This window comes from Oncorhynchus mykiss, chromosome 5 (assembly GCF_013265735.2).
Source record: "Oncorhynchus mykiss isolate Arlee chromosome 5, USDA_OmykA_1.1, whole genome shotgun sequence".
Taxonomy (NCBI): Eukaryota; Metazoa; Chordata; class Actinopteri; order Salmoniformes; family Salmonidae; genus Oncorhynchus; species Oncorhynchus mykiss.
This window is the reverse complement of record NC_048569.1, coordinates 26,127,457-26,144,491: the sequence shown is the minus strand read 5'-3', so window position 1 is coordinate 26,144,491 and position 17,035 is coordinate 26,127,457. Positions and strand designations below refer to the sequence as shown.

At 42.6% G+C, this 17,035-nt stretch overlaps 1 protein-coding gene across 1 annotated transcript in view; it reads right to left on the bottom strand.

The window, feature by feature from the left end:
• whrna (whirlin a) overlaps window positions 1–17,035 on the bottom strand; it is a 153,974-nt gene that overhangs the window by 5,130 nt on the left and 131,809 nt on the right. The window contains exons 8-11 of the mRNA XM_021602252.2: window positions 8,948–9,019; window positions 7,569–8,112; window positions 7,214–7,371; window positions 6,561–6,683 (exon numbers count right to left, since the gene is read on the bottom strand). Of these exons, the coding sequence (XP_021457927.2) occupies window positions 6,561–6,683; window positions 7,214–7,371; window positions 7,569–8,112; window positions 8,948–9,019 (897 nt within the window). The remainder of the gene's footprint in view (window positions 1–6,560; window positions 6,684–7,213; window positions 7,372–7,568; window positions 8,113–8,947; window positions 9,020–17,035) is intronic.

Here is a 17,035-nt window from a genome sequence, read left to right as displayed (position 1 = left end):
CATATTTATTTCATTTCATTTGCGATTTTCATGAATAGTTAACGTTGCGTTATGGTAATGAGCTTGAGTCTGTATTCACGAACCCGGATCCGGGATGGGGAGATCAGAAAGGTTAATTATTGATAAGGTGTAAAAATAGAACAAATAATTCTAATCAAATACTAAACAAAACAAAACAACTGGTTTTAAATAGGCTTTGTCACACTTACTGGCACCATCATTTCTCCCCGCGGGCATATAGTAACAATGTAGACAATGTAGCTGGATAAAGATCCACTATAAAGAGAAAGGGAGAATGTCCACTCACTGTCATACTGCTCCCAAATAGGCCTGTGTTTTCAGAACATAATCGGAACTATTTTACAGATCAGATCGTATTCACACATCTTCAGAAGTTGCATTCCAAGCGCACCACAGACGTTGTCACGATAAAACCAGGAAGGTGAATCATTCTATGTTTGGTTATAATACAACTAAACGAAAAATAAGCAATCTATTCTTTTAAAAATACAGCAATAAATAAATGTAAAATGTAATGAATGATATCATAAAATCACCATTATTAAAAAGACACACATTGCTGTTGAACCAACCTTCATTATAGTAGGCCTAAGGGAAGGCTTCGGTTTTCAACATATGAAACGGAAAACTAGCGATTTTTATAGGTTGCAGATAACTTCTAATTACGAGGTTCCCCGGTATCTTTCGTTTCATGATGGGAATGGACATGTAGCCTACATCATGGCGGGGGTTTAACGTACATCAAAAATGGGACCTGTATGGCTAAAATAATGTGGGCCTGCCTACAATGCATAGATAACAAGAGAACACAGCTTTGGTGATGAAATTTAAAAAACGCTTTGGTGATTATATTTTAATAAAGCTTTGGTGAGGATATTTTAATAAAGTTTTGGTGATGATATTTAAAAACGCTTTGGTGATTATATTTTATACAGCTTTCGTGGTGATATTTTTATAAAGCTTTGGTGATGATATTTTAATAAAGTTTTGGTGATTATATTTAAAAAACGCTTTGGTGATGATATTTTAATAAAGCTTTGGTGATTATATTTTAATCAAGCTTTGGTGATGATATTTTAATAAAGTTTTGTTGATGATATTTAAAAAACGCTTTGGTGATTATATTTTAATCAAGCTTTGGTGATTATATTTTAATAAAGTTTTGTTGATGATATTTAAAAAACGCTTTGGTGATTATATTTTAATCAAGCTTTGGTGATGATATTTTAATAAAGTTTTGTTGATGATATTTAAAAAAAGCTTTGGTGATTATATTTTAATCAAGCTTTGGTGATTATATTTTAATAAAGTTTTGTTGATGATATTTAAAAAACGCTTTGGTGATGATATTTTAATAAAGCTTTGGTGATGATATTTTAATAAAGCTTTGGTGATGATATTTTAATAAAGCTTTGGTGATGATATTTTAATAAAGCTTTGGTGATGATATTTTAATAAAGCTTTGGTGATGATATTTTAATCAAGTTTTGTTGATGATATTTAAAAAACGCTTTGGTGATGATATTTTAATAAAGCTTTGGTGATGATATTTTAATAAAGCTTTGGTGATGATATTTTAATAAAGCTTTGGTGATGATATTTTAATAAAGCTTTGGTGATGATATTTTAATAAAGCTTTGGTGATGATATTTTAATCAAGCTTTGGTGATGATATTTTAATAAAGTTTTGGTGGGGATATTTTAATAAAGTTTTGTTGATATTTAAAAAACGCTTTGGTGATGATATTTTAATAAAGCTTTGGTGATGATATTTTAATCAAGCTTTGGTGATGATATTTTAATAAAGCTTTGGTGATGATATTTTAATCAAGCTTTGGTGATGATATTTTAATAAAGTTTTGGTGGGGATATTTTAATAAAGTTTTGTTGATATTTAAAAAACGCTTTGGTGATGATATTTTAATAAAGCTTTGGTGATGATATTTTAATCAAGCTTTGGTGATGATATTTTAATAAAGCTTTGGTGATGATATTTTAATCAAGCTTTGGTGATTAAGATTTACTTCCAAGCGGTCTCAGGAGGCAAACCCTTTATCAACAGTATTGACTTCTCCGCGATTGCATTGGGCATCAAAAGCCTTCATTGAAATTGAAACCTCCCCTACCTCCCCTTCTCTGCAAACTTTCTCAGTCTAAATCCCCTTTATTGTTATGTACCATCTTCTCTTCCATCTCTCTGTATATCTCTCTCCCCTTCCTAGCTCCCTATCTCCCTCCCTCCGTTGCTCTCTTTGATTTTGAATATGCTGATTTCACGGTCAGAGCCTTTGTCGCTCCCCTCGCAATCAGCGGCTCTTTTATTTTTCATTAGCCTCTCACCAAAGCATATTTTGAGCGGCAGAGCTTTCAGTGGTTCTCTGAACTCCACAGAACAGCACAGCTCCCTCCCCAGCCCTCCTCTCTCCTCACTCTTCAGGTTAATCAAAAGGGACACAAACAGACCTGAACAGAGCAGAGCTACAGCCAGGTACAGTGGTATTACCCTCAGTTCAGCCAAGCCTTTATTTCACATAACAGTCACTGCTCTCAGTGGATGTACTCCTTCAGGTAAAGGGAGAGAACAGTGGATGTACTCCTTCAGGGAAAGGGAGAGAACAGTGGATGTACTCCTTCAGGTAAAGGGAGAGAACAGTGGATGTACTCCTTCAGGTAAAGGGAGAGAACAGTGGATGTACTCCTTCAGGTAAAGGGAGAGAACAGTGGATGTACTCCTTCAGGTAAAGGGAGAGAACAGTGGATGTACTCCTTCAGGGAAAGGGAGAGAACAGTGGATGTACTCCTTCAGGTAAAGGGAGAGAACAGTGGATGTACTCCTTCAGGTAAAGGGAGAGAACAATGGATGTACTCCTTCAGGGAAAGGGAGAGAACAGTGGATGTACTCCTTCAGGTAAAGGGAGAGAACAGTGGATGTACTCCTTCAGGTAAAGGGAGAGAACAGTGGATGTACTCCTTCAGGGAAAGGGAGAGAACAGTGGATGTACTCCTTCAGGTAAAGGGAGAGAACAGTGGATGTACTCCTTCAGCGAAAGGGAGAGAACAGTGGATGTACTCCTTCAGGTAAAGGGAGAGAACAGTGGATGTACTCCTTCAGGTAAAGGGAGAGAACAGTGGATGTACTCCTTCAGGGAAAGGGAGAGAACAGTGGATGTACTCCTTCAGGGAAAGGGAGAGAACAGTGGATGTACTCCTTCAGGTAAAGGGAGAGAACAGTGGATGTACTCCTTCAGGTAAAGGGAGAGAACAGTTGATGTACTCCTTCAGGTAAAGGGAGAGAACAGTGGATGTACTCCTTCAGGGAAAGGGAGAGAACAGTGGATGTACTCCTTCAGGTAAAGGGAGAGAACAGTGGATGTACTCCTTCAGGTAAAGGGAGAGAACAGTTGATGTACTCCTTCAGGTAAAGGGAGAGAACAGTGGATGTACTCCTTCATGGAAAGGGAGAGAACAGTGGATGTACTCCTTCAGGGAAAGGGAGAGAACAGTGGCTGTACTCCTTCAGGTAAAGGGAGAGAACAGTGGATGTACTCCTTCAGGTAAAGGGAGAGAACAGTGGATGTACTCCTTCAGGTAAAGGGAGAGAACAGGATCAACTCTTATCCTATTGATTAAACAAATGAAAGGGTGCTTGGAACCCAAAAATCAAATTGAACGTACTCTTACAGTTAGACATTCATGTAAAGCACCTGGCAAGGGTAAAGGGCAATATTTACCTGAGCTGGACTTGAACTAGCCATACCCACGGACGTCTAACCTTAGTCACGACATCACAGGGTTGATCTTTGACCCTATTGCTATGGCTACTGTAATATTAAAATGTAAACCCCTAATTCTTTGCAGGGTATTCGGCCCCCTTGAACTTTGCGACCTTTTGCCACATTTCAGGCTTCAAACATAAAGATATAAAACTGTATTTTTTTGTGAAGAATCAACAACAAGTGGGACACAATCATGAAGTGGAACGACATTTATTGGATATTTCAAACTTTTTTAACAAATCAAAAACTGAAAAATTGGCCGTGCAAAATTATTCAGCCCCTTTACTTTCAGTGCAGCAAACTCTCTCCAGAAGTTCAGTGAGGATCTCTGAATGATCCAATGTTGACCTAAATGACTAATGATGATAAATACAATCCACCTGTGTGTAATCAAGTCTCCGTATAAATGCACCTGCACTGTGATAGTCTCAGAGGTCCGTCAAAAGCGCAGAGAGCATCATGAAGAACAAGGAACACACCAGGCAGGTCCGAGATACTGTTGTGAAGAAGTTTAAAGCCGGATTTGGATACAAAAATATTTCCCAAGCTTCAAACATCCCAAGGAGCACTGTGCAAGCGATAATATTGAAATGGAAGGAGTATCAGACCACTGCAAATCTACCAAGACCTGGCCGTCCCTCTAAACTTTCAGCTCATACAAGGAGAAGACTGATCAGAGATGCAGCCAAGAGGCCCATGATCACTCTGGATGAACTGCAGAGATCTACAGCTGAGGTGGGAGACTCTGTCCATAGGACAACAATCAGACGAATATGGCACAAATCTGGCCTTTATGGAAGAGTGGCAAGAAGAAAGCCATTTCTTAAAGATATCCATAAAAAGTGTTGTTTAAAGTTTGCCACAAGCCACCTGGGAGACACACCAAACATGTGGAAGAAGGTGCTCTGGTCAGATGAAACCAAAATTGAACTTTTTGGCAACAATGCAAAACGTTATGTTTGGCGTAAAAGCAACACAGCTGAACACACCATCCCCACTGTCAAACATGGTGGTGGCAGCATCATGGTTTGGGCCTGCTTTTCTTCAGCAGGGACAGGGAAGATGGTTAAAATTGATGGGAAGATGGATGGAGCCAAATACAGGACCATTCTGGAAGAAAACCTGATGGAGTCTGCAAAAGACCTGAGACTGGGACGGAGATTTGTCTTCCAACAAGACAATGATCCAAAACATAAAGCCAAATCTACAATGGAATGGTTCAAAAATAAACATATCCAGGTGTTAGAATGGCCAAGTCAAAGTCCAGACCTGAATCCAATCAAGAATCTGTGGAAAGAACTGAAAACTGCTGTTCACAAATGCTCTCCATCCAACCTCACTGAGCTCGAGCTGTTTTGCAAGGAGGAATGGGAAAAAATTTCAGTCTCTCGATGTGAAAAACTGATAGAGACATACCCCAAGCGACTTACAGCTGTAATCGCAGCAAAAGGTGGCGCTACAAAGTATTAACTTAAGGGGGCTGAATAATTTTGCACGGCCAATTTTTCAGTTTTTGATTTGTTAAATTTTTTTTGAAATATCCAATAAATGTCGTTCCACTTCATGATTGTGTCCCACTTGTTGTTGATTCTTCACAAAAAAATACAGTTTTATATCTTCATGTTTGAAGCCTGAAATGTGGCAAAAGGTCGCAAAGTTCAAGGGGGCCGAATACTTTCGCAAGGCACTGTATATGAGAATGCTATTCATTGACTACAGCTCAGCGTTCAACACCATAGAGCCTTCAAAGCTCATCACTAAGCTAAGGACCCTGGGACTAAATACCTCCCTCTGCAACTGGATCCTGGACTTCCTAGCGGGCCACCCCCGGTGGTAAGGGTAGGTAACAACACATCTGCCACACTGATGCTCAACACGGGGGCCCCCCAGGGGTTTATGCTCAGTCTCATCCTGTATTCCCTGTTCACCCATGACTGCATTGCCATGCATGACTCCAACACCTTCCTTAAGTTTGCTGATGACACAACAGTGGTAGGCCTGATCACTGGCAATGATGATACAGCCTATAGTGAGGAGGTCAGAGACCTGGCAGTGTGGTGCCAGGACAACAATCTCTCCCTCAACGTGATCAAGACAAAGGAGATGATCGTGGACTACATCGACGGGGCTGTAGTGGAGCAGGTTGAGAGCTTCAAGTTCCTTGGTGTCCACATCAGCAATGAACTATCGTGGTCCAAACACACCAAGACAGTCGTGAAAAGGGCATGACAACTATTCCCCCTCAGGAGAGTGAAAAGATTTGGCATGGGTCCTCAGACCCTCAAAAAGTTCCACAGCTGCACCATTGAGAGCATCTTGACTGGTTGCATCACCGCCTAGTATGGCGCATGTACACGGCGCATGTGACAAATAAACTGTATAATTGCTTAGCATTGTCTCATTGTCTCAGGCCCTCTGAGTGTCAGAGCCCTGCTATAGAGTCTATTCTGAAGGTTATAATCATCCCTGGTAAATCTGCCAGTCCTCGGGAGTGGAGGAACAATGGCATGGCAGCCAGGGATCTCAGTTTGAGTTATCTTCCGACTTATCTGACAGAGGCTGTGTTGTGTAGCCATGTGTGGAAGAGGAGGCGGCACGGGCCAATGACAGTGCAGAGTTGCAGAACACAGAGTACTATGGCTAGATCAATTCTGACAGGTGCAGGAGATTGTCTGGCAAGCTGTCATTTCGGAGATGACTTGAAAAGGGAGGGGTGAGAGGGGTGAGGGGCATGAGGGGTATTCTAGGCTGTTTGAGACCCACCTGTATGGTGACGATGCGTGGCAGGGGCTGGCGAGTGTTGGCACCCCCTTCGATGGCGATGCCCAGGGTGCTGGCACTCTTTGCCACCCTCACCAGTGTGGAGGTACGCTCCAAGAGACCCGGCTGCAGAGAGAGAGAGATAGAGAAGAGAGGGGGCATAATATAACTCAGCTTTTTACTCAAATATTCACCCTGGAGACCCATGAACTCTTTTCTTTTGCACCTTTGTTACACATTGGTCCACCCATAAAGGTAGGAACCAATCAACAATTTTCCCACCACCTAACCACTAATCAGCAATAAGCATAAAGGGACAGGCAGAGGAAACAAGAGACCTCTAGCGCAGTATGAGATGAGATGGAAGTGATTGAATAGATGAGAAATCATTGAAAGGACAAAAATGTATCAATGAGCAAAGAAAGAAAAACTGTATGTGCATAAAGAAAGAATAAAACAGAAAGAAGTTAGGACAGTTAGGATTGAGAACAAGCTTCAGATAGAGTGAGCAGTGACAGAGGACAACCCAGCTCTGTTTGTCTGTTTCTCTTCTTGTAATCCCTCCCTTTCAGCTCCATCCATCCATTCATCCATCCATACATCTCCCTCTTTCTCTTTCTGTGTCGTCTTTCTCCCCGCTGGTGTGTCCTCCTCACCGGTTTGGCGGTGCTGTCCCCACGTGCCCCCTTGGAGTCTCGTGGGGGGCGTGTGTGGGGACTGCTTTCCCTGCTGAGTCGCCCCGACTCGCTAATGTCCACCCCACTGTCCTCGCTCAGTGTCTGTCCACTGTCTGACAGCTGGGACAGGGTGGCACCTTGGAGGGGATGGGTGCAGAAGGTTAGAGACTGGCACAGGGACACACTCAGGCAGAAATACATACACCCATGATTACACATAAACATGCACTTCCTCTTATTTGTGTAACCAATCCTTCACGTCCAAATCTGGTCTCATGGTTTTTGGAGTCCAACTCTAGCTTTTCCTCCAACCTACTCCCTCCATGCCTCTTACCTCGTGACTGGGGCAGGGACCGCACCTCGTTGACGTCAGACTCTGCATTGGGCCTGTGGACCTCCACCATGACAAAGTGCTGTTTGTTGGAGCCAGAGGAGGCCTTGTCCGTGCTGTGTGGAAGGGGAGGGGGTGTGGATGGGGCAGGGAGTGGAGGTGGAGGGGGTAGATATGGGGAGGGGGCGGCAGGTTTGGTGGTCTTAATAGATGACTGGACTCTAGGGAAGGGGCCTATGGCGTGCTTGTTGACCATGGAAAACTTGGAAGTTGCCATCTCCTTCTTATGGGGGACAGAGGGGTCCCTCTTATGGGGGACGGAGAAATCCTTTTGGAGGGGGACCTTGGGTGAGGAGGGGGACCCTTGGTTCCCCCTCTGGTCCTTGGGTGGGTTATGGGCAGGGGCGGTGAAGTAGAGTCCAGAATAGGAGGATTTGGAGGAAGGGCGTTTTTTGACCTGGTCTCGTCTGCTGGGATGCCTCTGCAGCCCTGGAGGGGGTGGGGGGTTGAAGGTGGGGGGAGATTCGGATGTGGAATGCACCTCATCCTAAGATAAGAGGAGAACAAACAGATCACATTCCTTTCATCCCACAAAACACTCATATACTACAGCACATTTCTGGAATCTCCTCATTCCACACACACACACACCACCAATTATCACGCCTCAGAATTCAACACAACTCATTCAGTTAGGCCAGGATTCAGTTGAGACCCACAGCTAAACATGTTTTTTTGTGTAACCTCAGGTTACACCTTCCCAGTCCGCTGTGTCCCCGGCAACAAGCTCTCCCCTCCAACCAAAACCAACTGAGAAATGAACAATGAAAACAGCAACAGGAGCGGGGAGAGAATGAATGAAGTGATTCATGGGTTTAAAAATAGCAAGAGAAAGCAATCAAAACCAACACAAATATGTTCTGGCTGAATGGAGTTGAGGTGTTTTTAAGACTCTTCAGGTCTTTGCTCTCTGTGTCCCACATTACATCTCCTTGGAACCAACACAGCCTCCTGTCAACATCGGTTACCGTTGCTCTGGTAACTGTGGTAGGTATTCTTGTTTGTGTTTGTGTGTTTCTGATTAGAGCTTTTACCTCAGGTGTCAGACACAGAGCAAGTTCCTCCTTAGTAAGGAGGGAGGAGGAGGAAGAGGAAGCGGAGGAAAAATGTATGCCATAATATCCTCTAACTCTAAACAGACTCCTCCACAGGAAAGAAAGAAATAGGCTATAAGAGTTCAAACTGCATATCCGTTGCTTCCTCTTCTTGTCGCTCTTTCATTTCCAGCTTGTTGTTTTTTCCCTCTCCCTCCATCCCTCCCTCTTCCTCTGCTCTGTCCATCTTTATGAGGTTATGGTTCTGGGCCTGACTGCGGGGCTCACCAGAGAGACGTCAGGCAGTACATCTAGACTCTCTTGAGACTCCTCCCCATTACTGTCCACCATACTGTCATTCTGAGAGAGAGAGAGAGAGAGAGAGAGAGAGAGAGAGAGAGAGAGAGAGAGAGGAGGGAAAATAGGGGGGAGACGAGGGTAGAAAGAGAAGAGAGAGAGAGGAGGGAGAGAGAGAGAGACAGCGAGAGAGAGGGAGGTTACGTGAACAGCTGCTTATTTATCCTAAAGCAAATGTTGAGTCCAAATTGCATTTCGTAGGAGTTGTTTCATCTCTAAGAGGGAGGAAAAATAACTCAATATCGTTCTAAATATACTAATCATTCTAAATAAATGTAAATCTACATTCCTAGCTCAACGTTTGGAATGCAATACTACAGGTGGGTACTCGTCACACACACACAAACACAAATGCACACACAAACATTTCTCTATACACACTCACACACACTTTCACTCTCACTCGCACAAGCACTCACTCCATAATTTTCTAACCACTCACACATAATATGCACATACATTTATATTGACTCTACACACCCACACACCCATTCACATGCAAGCTGCTGTTCTCTGTATTGGAACTGACTTTTTAAATATTTCCTGCATATAGTATGCTTACTTACTTACTTACTTACTTTATTGTGTATTTCATATTTCTTATTCTTATTTCTTGTGTGTTTTTTCTAGTAATACATTGTCATTGATTAATGCATTGTTGGGTTTTGAGTTTGCAAGAAAGGCATTTCACTGTACTTGTGCATTTGACATCAAAACTTAAAATCGGAAACTTGAACACACACCTCTAAATCTCTATATTACACCTTTCAATCTCAAAGTTTGGAATGCAATACTACAGTGGGTACTCAGCACTCACACAAGGTGCACAGAAACCCAATATATCTGCATGGTGCAGGATGAACTGTTGTTCACTGTTCATTGTTTAGTGAGTTCAGACCCTTCATTAAACTCTGCCTGTACCAAAACAAAAGCCCCATAATTTCAGTCTAATTAAACGCTCACTGAAGGCACGGGAGTACTTACGGGCAATTCATTTACTGCAATACAGGGGCACAACTTTCACTATGGATGGCGGGGACATGACCAAATGACAAATTGCATTTTTGTCTCCCCTGGTTTTATCATTGCACTGTGATACCAAAAGCGGCATTGGTGTGCTTTAGGACCATGCGCTGTCCGCATGGCAATTTCAGCCAGCTGGATTTAGGACCGCGTGGACACCACAGAGCGTGCAGACAGGCTGTGTGAAGGCAAAGCTTCTGAAAGGCACAGCACCGCTGTCTCTGTGTGTGTTACGCTTTTTCTCAGAGAAGTAAAAACAAGCAGAGCAGAAACTGGATACTCTTTATTTGACTGATGTAGCTGGCAAGGTAACTGCTGTTTTAAATATTGATTCCCAGTGTTGAGCTAGTAGTGTAACTGACATGTAACGTTAGCTACAGTAATAATTCATCCCCCTCGAATGAAGTTCTGTCTGAAGAGAATGAACTAGCTAGCTAGTAGCAACCACAGCCAGTTCAGCTCTAGTCTCTAGCTATTTGTCAGGTAGCTGTATCTAACAGCTGTTGAGTGTATGAAATGTTTTATAGACTTTTTGTCCAGTTTCAACAGAAGTAAATGAACTTGGCTAGTTTTCATCAGTTGATGTACCATTACTATTAGAGATTGCCAAAAGTTGTTTAGCGTTAACTAACTAACTCAATAACTTTAGCTATTATTTTGCCTTAATCACACTAGACCTGAATCAAACAATGACACCAGTGGCCAAATGATTAAAGTCCAATATTCTGAAGTTTTTTGCCAGCACAATGTGAGTTTTTATTAGAGTCAGTTTAGCAATGTAAGGTTATTGATCTGCCAGTTTCCCTAGCTAATTCTCTACTTTTCACACTGACATGGTATAAGAAGTTGGTATAATACTATACTCATCATGTCTTCAGTGCGAAATGTCAGATTAATAGTAGGGAGAATGATTTATTTCAGTTTTTGTTTCTTTCATCACATTCCCAGTGGGTCACAAGTTTACATAGACTCAATTACTATTTGGTAGCATTGCCTTTAAATTGTTTGACTTGGGTCAAAAGTTTCGGGTAGCCTTCCACAAGCTTCCCACAATAAGTTGGGTGAATTTTGCCCCATTCCTCCGGACAGAGCTGGTGTAACTGAGTCAGGTTTGTAGGCCTCCTTGCTCGCACACGCTTTTTCAGTTCTGCCCACACATTTTCTATGGTATTGAGGTCAGGGCTTTGTGATGGCCACTCCAATACCTTGACTTTGTTGTCCTTGAGCCATATTGACACAACTTTGGAAGTATGCTTGGGGTCATTGTCCATTTGGAAGACCCATTTGCGACCAAGCTTTAACTTCCTGACTGATGTCTTGAGATGTTGCTTCAATATATCCACCTCGTTTTCCTCCCTCATGATGCCATCCATTTGTGAAGTGCACCAGTCCCTCCTACAGAAAAGCACCCTCACAACATGATGCTGCCACTCCCGTGCTTCATGGTTGGGATGGTGTTCTTCGGCTTGCAAGCCTCCCCCTTTTCCTCCAAACATAACAATTCATCATTATGGCAAAACAGCTCTATCTTTGTTTCATCAGACCAGAGGAAATTTCTACAAAATGTACGATCTTTGTCCCCATGTGCAGTTGCAAACCGCAGTCTGGCTTTTTTATGGTGGCTTTGGAGCAGTGGCTTCTTCCTTGCTGAGCGGCCTTTCAGGTTATGTTGATATAGGACTCATTTTACTGTGGATACAGATACTTTTGTACCTGTGTCCTCCAGCATCTTCACAAGGTCTTTTGCTGTTATTCTGGGATTGATTTGCAGTTTTTGCACCAAAGTACGTTCATCTCTAGGAGACAGAAAGCGTCTCCTTCCTGAGCAGAATGACAGCTGCATGGTCCTATGGTGTTTATACTTGCGTACTATTGTTTGTACAGATGAACGTGGTACTTTCAGGCGTTTGGAAATTGCTCCCAAGGATAAACCAGACTTGTGGAGGTCTACAATTTTTTTCAAAGTTCTTGGCTGATATCTTTTGATCTCCCATGATTTCAAGCAAAGAGGCACTGAGTTTGAAGGTAGGTCTTGAAATACATCCACAGGTACACTGCCAATTGACTCAAATTCTGTCAATTAGCCTATCAGAAGCTTCCAAAGCCATGACATCATTTTCTGGAATTTTCCAAGCTGTTTAAAGGCACAGTCAACTTAGTGTATGTAAACTTCTGACCCACTGGAAAAGTGATACAGTGAATTATAAGTGAAATAATCTGTCTGTAAACAATTGTTGGAAAACTTACTTGTGTCATGCAGAAAGTAGATGTCCTGACCGATTTGCCAAAACTATAGTTTGTTAAGAAGAAAGTGGTTGAAAAGTGGTTGAAAAGCAAATTTTAATGACTCCAACCTAAGTGTATGTCATCTTCCGACTTCAACTGTATTTGCATGTTATGATTTTGTGAAGGCTGGCTGAATTCTGTCAGTGTGTTATTTTATCTCAGCATGTCTATAGATTCTCCCTTCTCCTTGTTTTTGTTTGCTTGGAAATGTTGATACTGAAGAACGTTTTCAGAAGAAACTGTGTAACTTAGCGGCTAAGAAATGCATTGCCATTATCCTCCCTCAGTGTCTCAATGGATGACAGAATTATAAAGTTATCTATCACTAGATTTGATTTATTACGAGATTAAAGGGATACTGTGTAACTTACAAAAGGTCTGGGTGCCTTATATGGAATACTGTATGACAAAAGGGGTCAGGTTCAGACAGTCTAGCAGCCACAAATATATATTTCATGGCATTCGAGACACCTGTCTGATTTATGCCTGTCTCAATGAACTAATCCAATAAGAAGGCCTAAGAATATAGGGATTGTGGCTCAGATGCACAAGACACGTCTCTCTCCAGAATGCGTTATCTCCTGCCATTTTGTGGGTATTCATTGTTTCATAACTTTATTGTGTGCATTGTTTGCTGTGTCTATTAATTCCCCATTACATACAGTACCAGTTTGGACACACCTACTCATTCAAGTTTTTTTTTGTTTTTACTATTTTGTGAAGACATCAATACTATAAAATAACACGTATGGAATCATGTAGTAACCAAAAAAGTGTTAAACAAATCAAAATATATTTAATATTTGAGATTCTTCAATGTAGCAACCCTTTGCCTTGATGACAGCTTTGCACACTCTTGGCATTCTCTCAACCAGCTCCACCTGGAATGCTTTTCCAACAGTCTTGAAGGAGTTCCCACATATGCTGAGCACTTGTTGGCTGCTCATCCCAAACCATCTCAATTGGTTTGAGGTCAGGGGATTGTGGAGGCCAGGTCATCTGATGCTGCACTCAATCACTCTCCTTCTTGGTCAAATAGCCCTTATACAGCCTGTAGGTGTGTTGGGTCAATGACCGGTTGAAAAACAAATTATAGTCCCACTAAGCGCCAGATGGGATGTCGTATCGCTGCTGAATGCTGTGGTAGCCATGCATTCTGCGTTTTTGTTTATTTCATTCCATTTATATGTTTGTCAATGTATTGGTCGTCGTTTGAAATGCTCCTGTCAATGTTGAGTAAGGACGCACACCTGATTACGCATTTAGTAGTAGAACTAGTCTACCTGGCCTGCACGCAAATATAGGCCTATAAATGTGCCCATTTTGGGATGTCTGATAGTATTTCTGATTGCCGTTTCTCACCACCACTAATGAGCTGTGGAGCTTCTCAAAGTATTTTTTCTTCACCACAAACAACAAGTAAACAAAGTATGGTTTTAGAATCAATTGAGAATGACAAAAGTTCCTCAAAGTATTATAACAATATTTCCAGCTCTCTCCTTTTCGATAACCACTTGGCATGAAAGGGAAAAGTGTAATGCTCTGATCCAATGGAAACGTCATAAAATATCTGATTACTTCTTATCCCTTGCACAAATAGCCTACAGCGGTGTCTATCCTGAGCTCACTGGTGCGCAAAACTCTGAGGATGCAGACTGGGTTCTGAGGATGCAGAGCCTGGGTTCGAGCCCAGGCTCTGTCGCAGCCGGCCGCGACCGGGAGGTCCATGGGGCGACGCACAATTAGCCTAGCGTCGTCCGGGATAGGGAGGGTTTGGCCGGTTGGGATATCCTTGTCTCAACATGCAATAGCGACTCATGTGGTGGGCCGGGTGCAGTGCGCGCTGACCAGGTCGCTCGGCGTACGGTGTTTCCTCTGACACATTGGTGCAGCTGGCTTCCGGGTTGGATGCGTGATGTGTTAAGAAGCAGTGTGGCTTGGTTGGGTTGTGTTTCAGAGGACACATGGCTCTCAACCCTCATCTCTCCGAGCCCGTACAGGAGTTGTAGCAATGAAACAAGATGGTAACGACTAACAATTGGATACCACGAAATTGGGGAGAAAAAGGGGGTAAAAAAAAATTGTAAGATAAATTGGCACTCCAAATAAAAACATTACCGGCAACTTCAGGAGCGTAAAGGCAGAATCTGCAAAGGCCAGCAGCAGCAGCATCAGGAACAGGTTTTTTTCTTCTGGTCAGGCTATCTTGCTCTCTGGCTCCCTCTTGAGTCATTTGTGTGTCTTAAATATTTAATTAAACAGCATACTTAAAGCATCAGACAAGTTCAGTACATATACTAAAGATGATTTTATCAGAACACATAGGGTGTGTCTATATATAGAAAAATACAAGTTTTCAAATTTCGACTGATTGATTGTTCGAAAGAAAAGACTACTCTTGGTCGACCAAGATGGTTTTTTAATGTCGTCGACAGCCCTAGTAGAAATGCAGGAAATTAGCTTTAAATGGCCCAAAAAATTCTGAGGGACCCCCAGACCCACCACCAGATTATATCCACCCCACTTCTGAAACCAAAGTTGCGCCCCCCCAGCTGCAATAGTTATTACTTACTATGTGTGTGTACTGAGAGGAAGCTGTTTATTTGTGTGTGTGTGTGTGTGTGTGTGTGTGTGTGTGTGTGTGTGTGTGTGTGTGTGTGTGTGTGTGTGTGTGTGTGTGTGTGTGTGTGTGTGTGTACATGTGTGACAGAGAGAGGTGTGACAGAGAGAGAGAGAGAGGTAGAGAGTGAGTGAGTGTGTGTGTGTGTGTGTGCATGTGTGACAGAGAGAGGTAGAGAGAGAGAGAGTATTTGTGTGTGCACACATGTAATCAGCTGTACGTGTGTCTGTGTTTGCATGTGTTTGGGTATGTGACTGTACACCATACTGTGTCTAGTTGATAAATTCACATTTTCTGATCCCCAACTAAAACCATCCCACCTCTCTAATCTCTCCAAAACAGCGGCATTCAACTGTGACTCCAAAACAACAACAACTATAAGCAGGGGCACAGCCCAGACCCCCCCCCCCCCCCCACCACCAGAACACACACACATACACACACACGCACACACACACACACACACACACACACACACACACACACACACACACACACACACACACACACACACACACACACCTGGTCATACCATCCAGAGGCCATGCTGAGATAGAGATGTGACTTGTGAGTGTGTGAAGGTCTGGCATGGTCCACCGTGTACTATGTATGGTAAGCCTGCTGCAGCTTTTCTCAACTGTCAGCTTGTTTTTCTGAGTCAGAGAGTATTGTGTGTGTGTGTGCATGTGTTTACGTGCGCCTCTGAGTGTGTGTGTGTTACGTCAACGTAAGTCTGGCTGTCTGAAATTACTCCTGTTGAAACAACAGCCACTACCAAGCACCAGCACACATTTTAGGACAGAAGACACTAGTGATGCACAGGTTGATTCATAACCCGCAGTACCCTCACTTATACAGTGGCTTGCAAAAGTATTCACCCCCCTTGGCATTTTTCCTATTTTGTTGCCTTACAACCTGGAATTAAAATATACTTTTCTGAGGTTGTGTATCATTTGATTTACACAACATGCAAAATATTTTTTCTTGTGAAATAAACTAGAAATAAGACAAAAACAACAGAAAACTTGAGCTATAACTATTCACCCAACCAAAGTCAATACTTTGTAGAGCCACCCGTTGCAGCAATTACAGCTGCAAGTCTCTTGGGGTATGTCTCTATCAGCATGGCACATCTAGACTGGCACATCTAGACTGCTCTAAAACTGCTCCAGCTCCTTCAAGTAGGATGGGTTCCGCTGGTGTACAGCATTCTTTAAGTCATACCACAGATTCTCAATTGGATTGAGGTCTGGGCTTTCCAATACATTTATATGTTTCCCCTTAAACCACTCAAGTGTTGCTTTAGCAGTATGCTTAGGGTCATTGTCCTGCTGGAAGGTGAACCGTCCCAGTCTCAAATCTCTGGAAGATTGAAACAGGTTTCCCTCAAGAATTTCCCTGTATTTAGCTCCATCCATCATTCCTTTAATTCTGACCAGTTTCCCAGTACCTGCCGATGGACAAACATCCCCACAGCATGATGCTGCCACCACCATGCTTCACTGTGGGGATTGTATTCTTGGGGTGATGAGAGGTGTTGGGTTTTTGCCAGACATAGCGTTTTCCTTGATGGCCAAAAAGCTCAATTTTAGTCTCATCTGACCAGAGTACTTTCTTCCATATGTTTGGGGAGTCTCCCACATGCCTTTTGGCAAACACCCAACAAATGTTTTTTCTTTAAGCAATGGCTTTTTTCTGGCCACTCTTCCGTAAAGCCCAGCTCTTTGGAATGTACGGCTTAAACTGGTCCTATGGACATATACTCCCCTCTCCAATGTGGAGCTTTGCAGCTCCTTCAGGGTTATCTGTGGTCTCTTTGTTGCCTCTCTGAACTTCTTGATGCACCCATCCCGTTAGCGGGATCATTTTCGTCAACATCCGCTGAATTGCAGAGCGCCAAATTCAAATTAAATTACTAAAAATATTTAATTTTCATGAAATCACAAGTGCAACATAGCAAAACACAGCTTAGCTTGTTGTTAATCCACCTGGCGTGTCAGATTTCAAAAAAGCTTTTCGGTGAAAGCATACCAAGCGTTTATGTAAGGACATCTCTCTCAGCAGACAAAACATTACAAACAGCTAGCAGC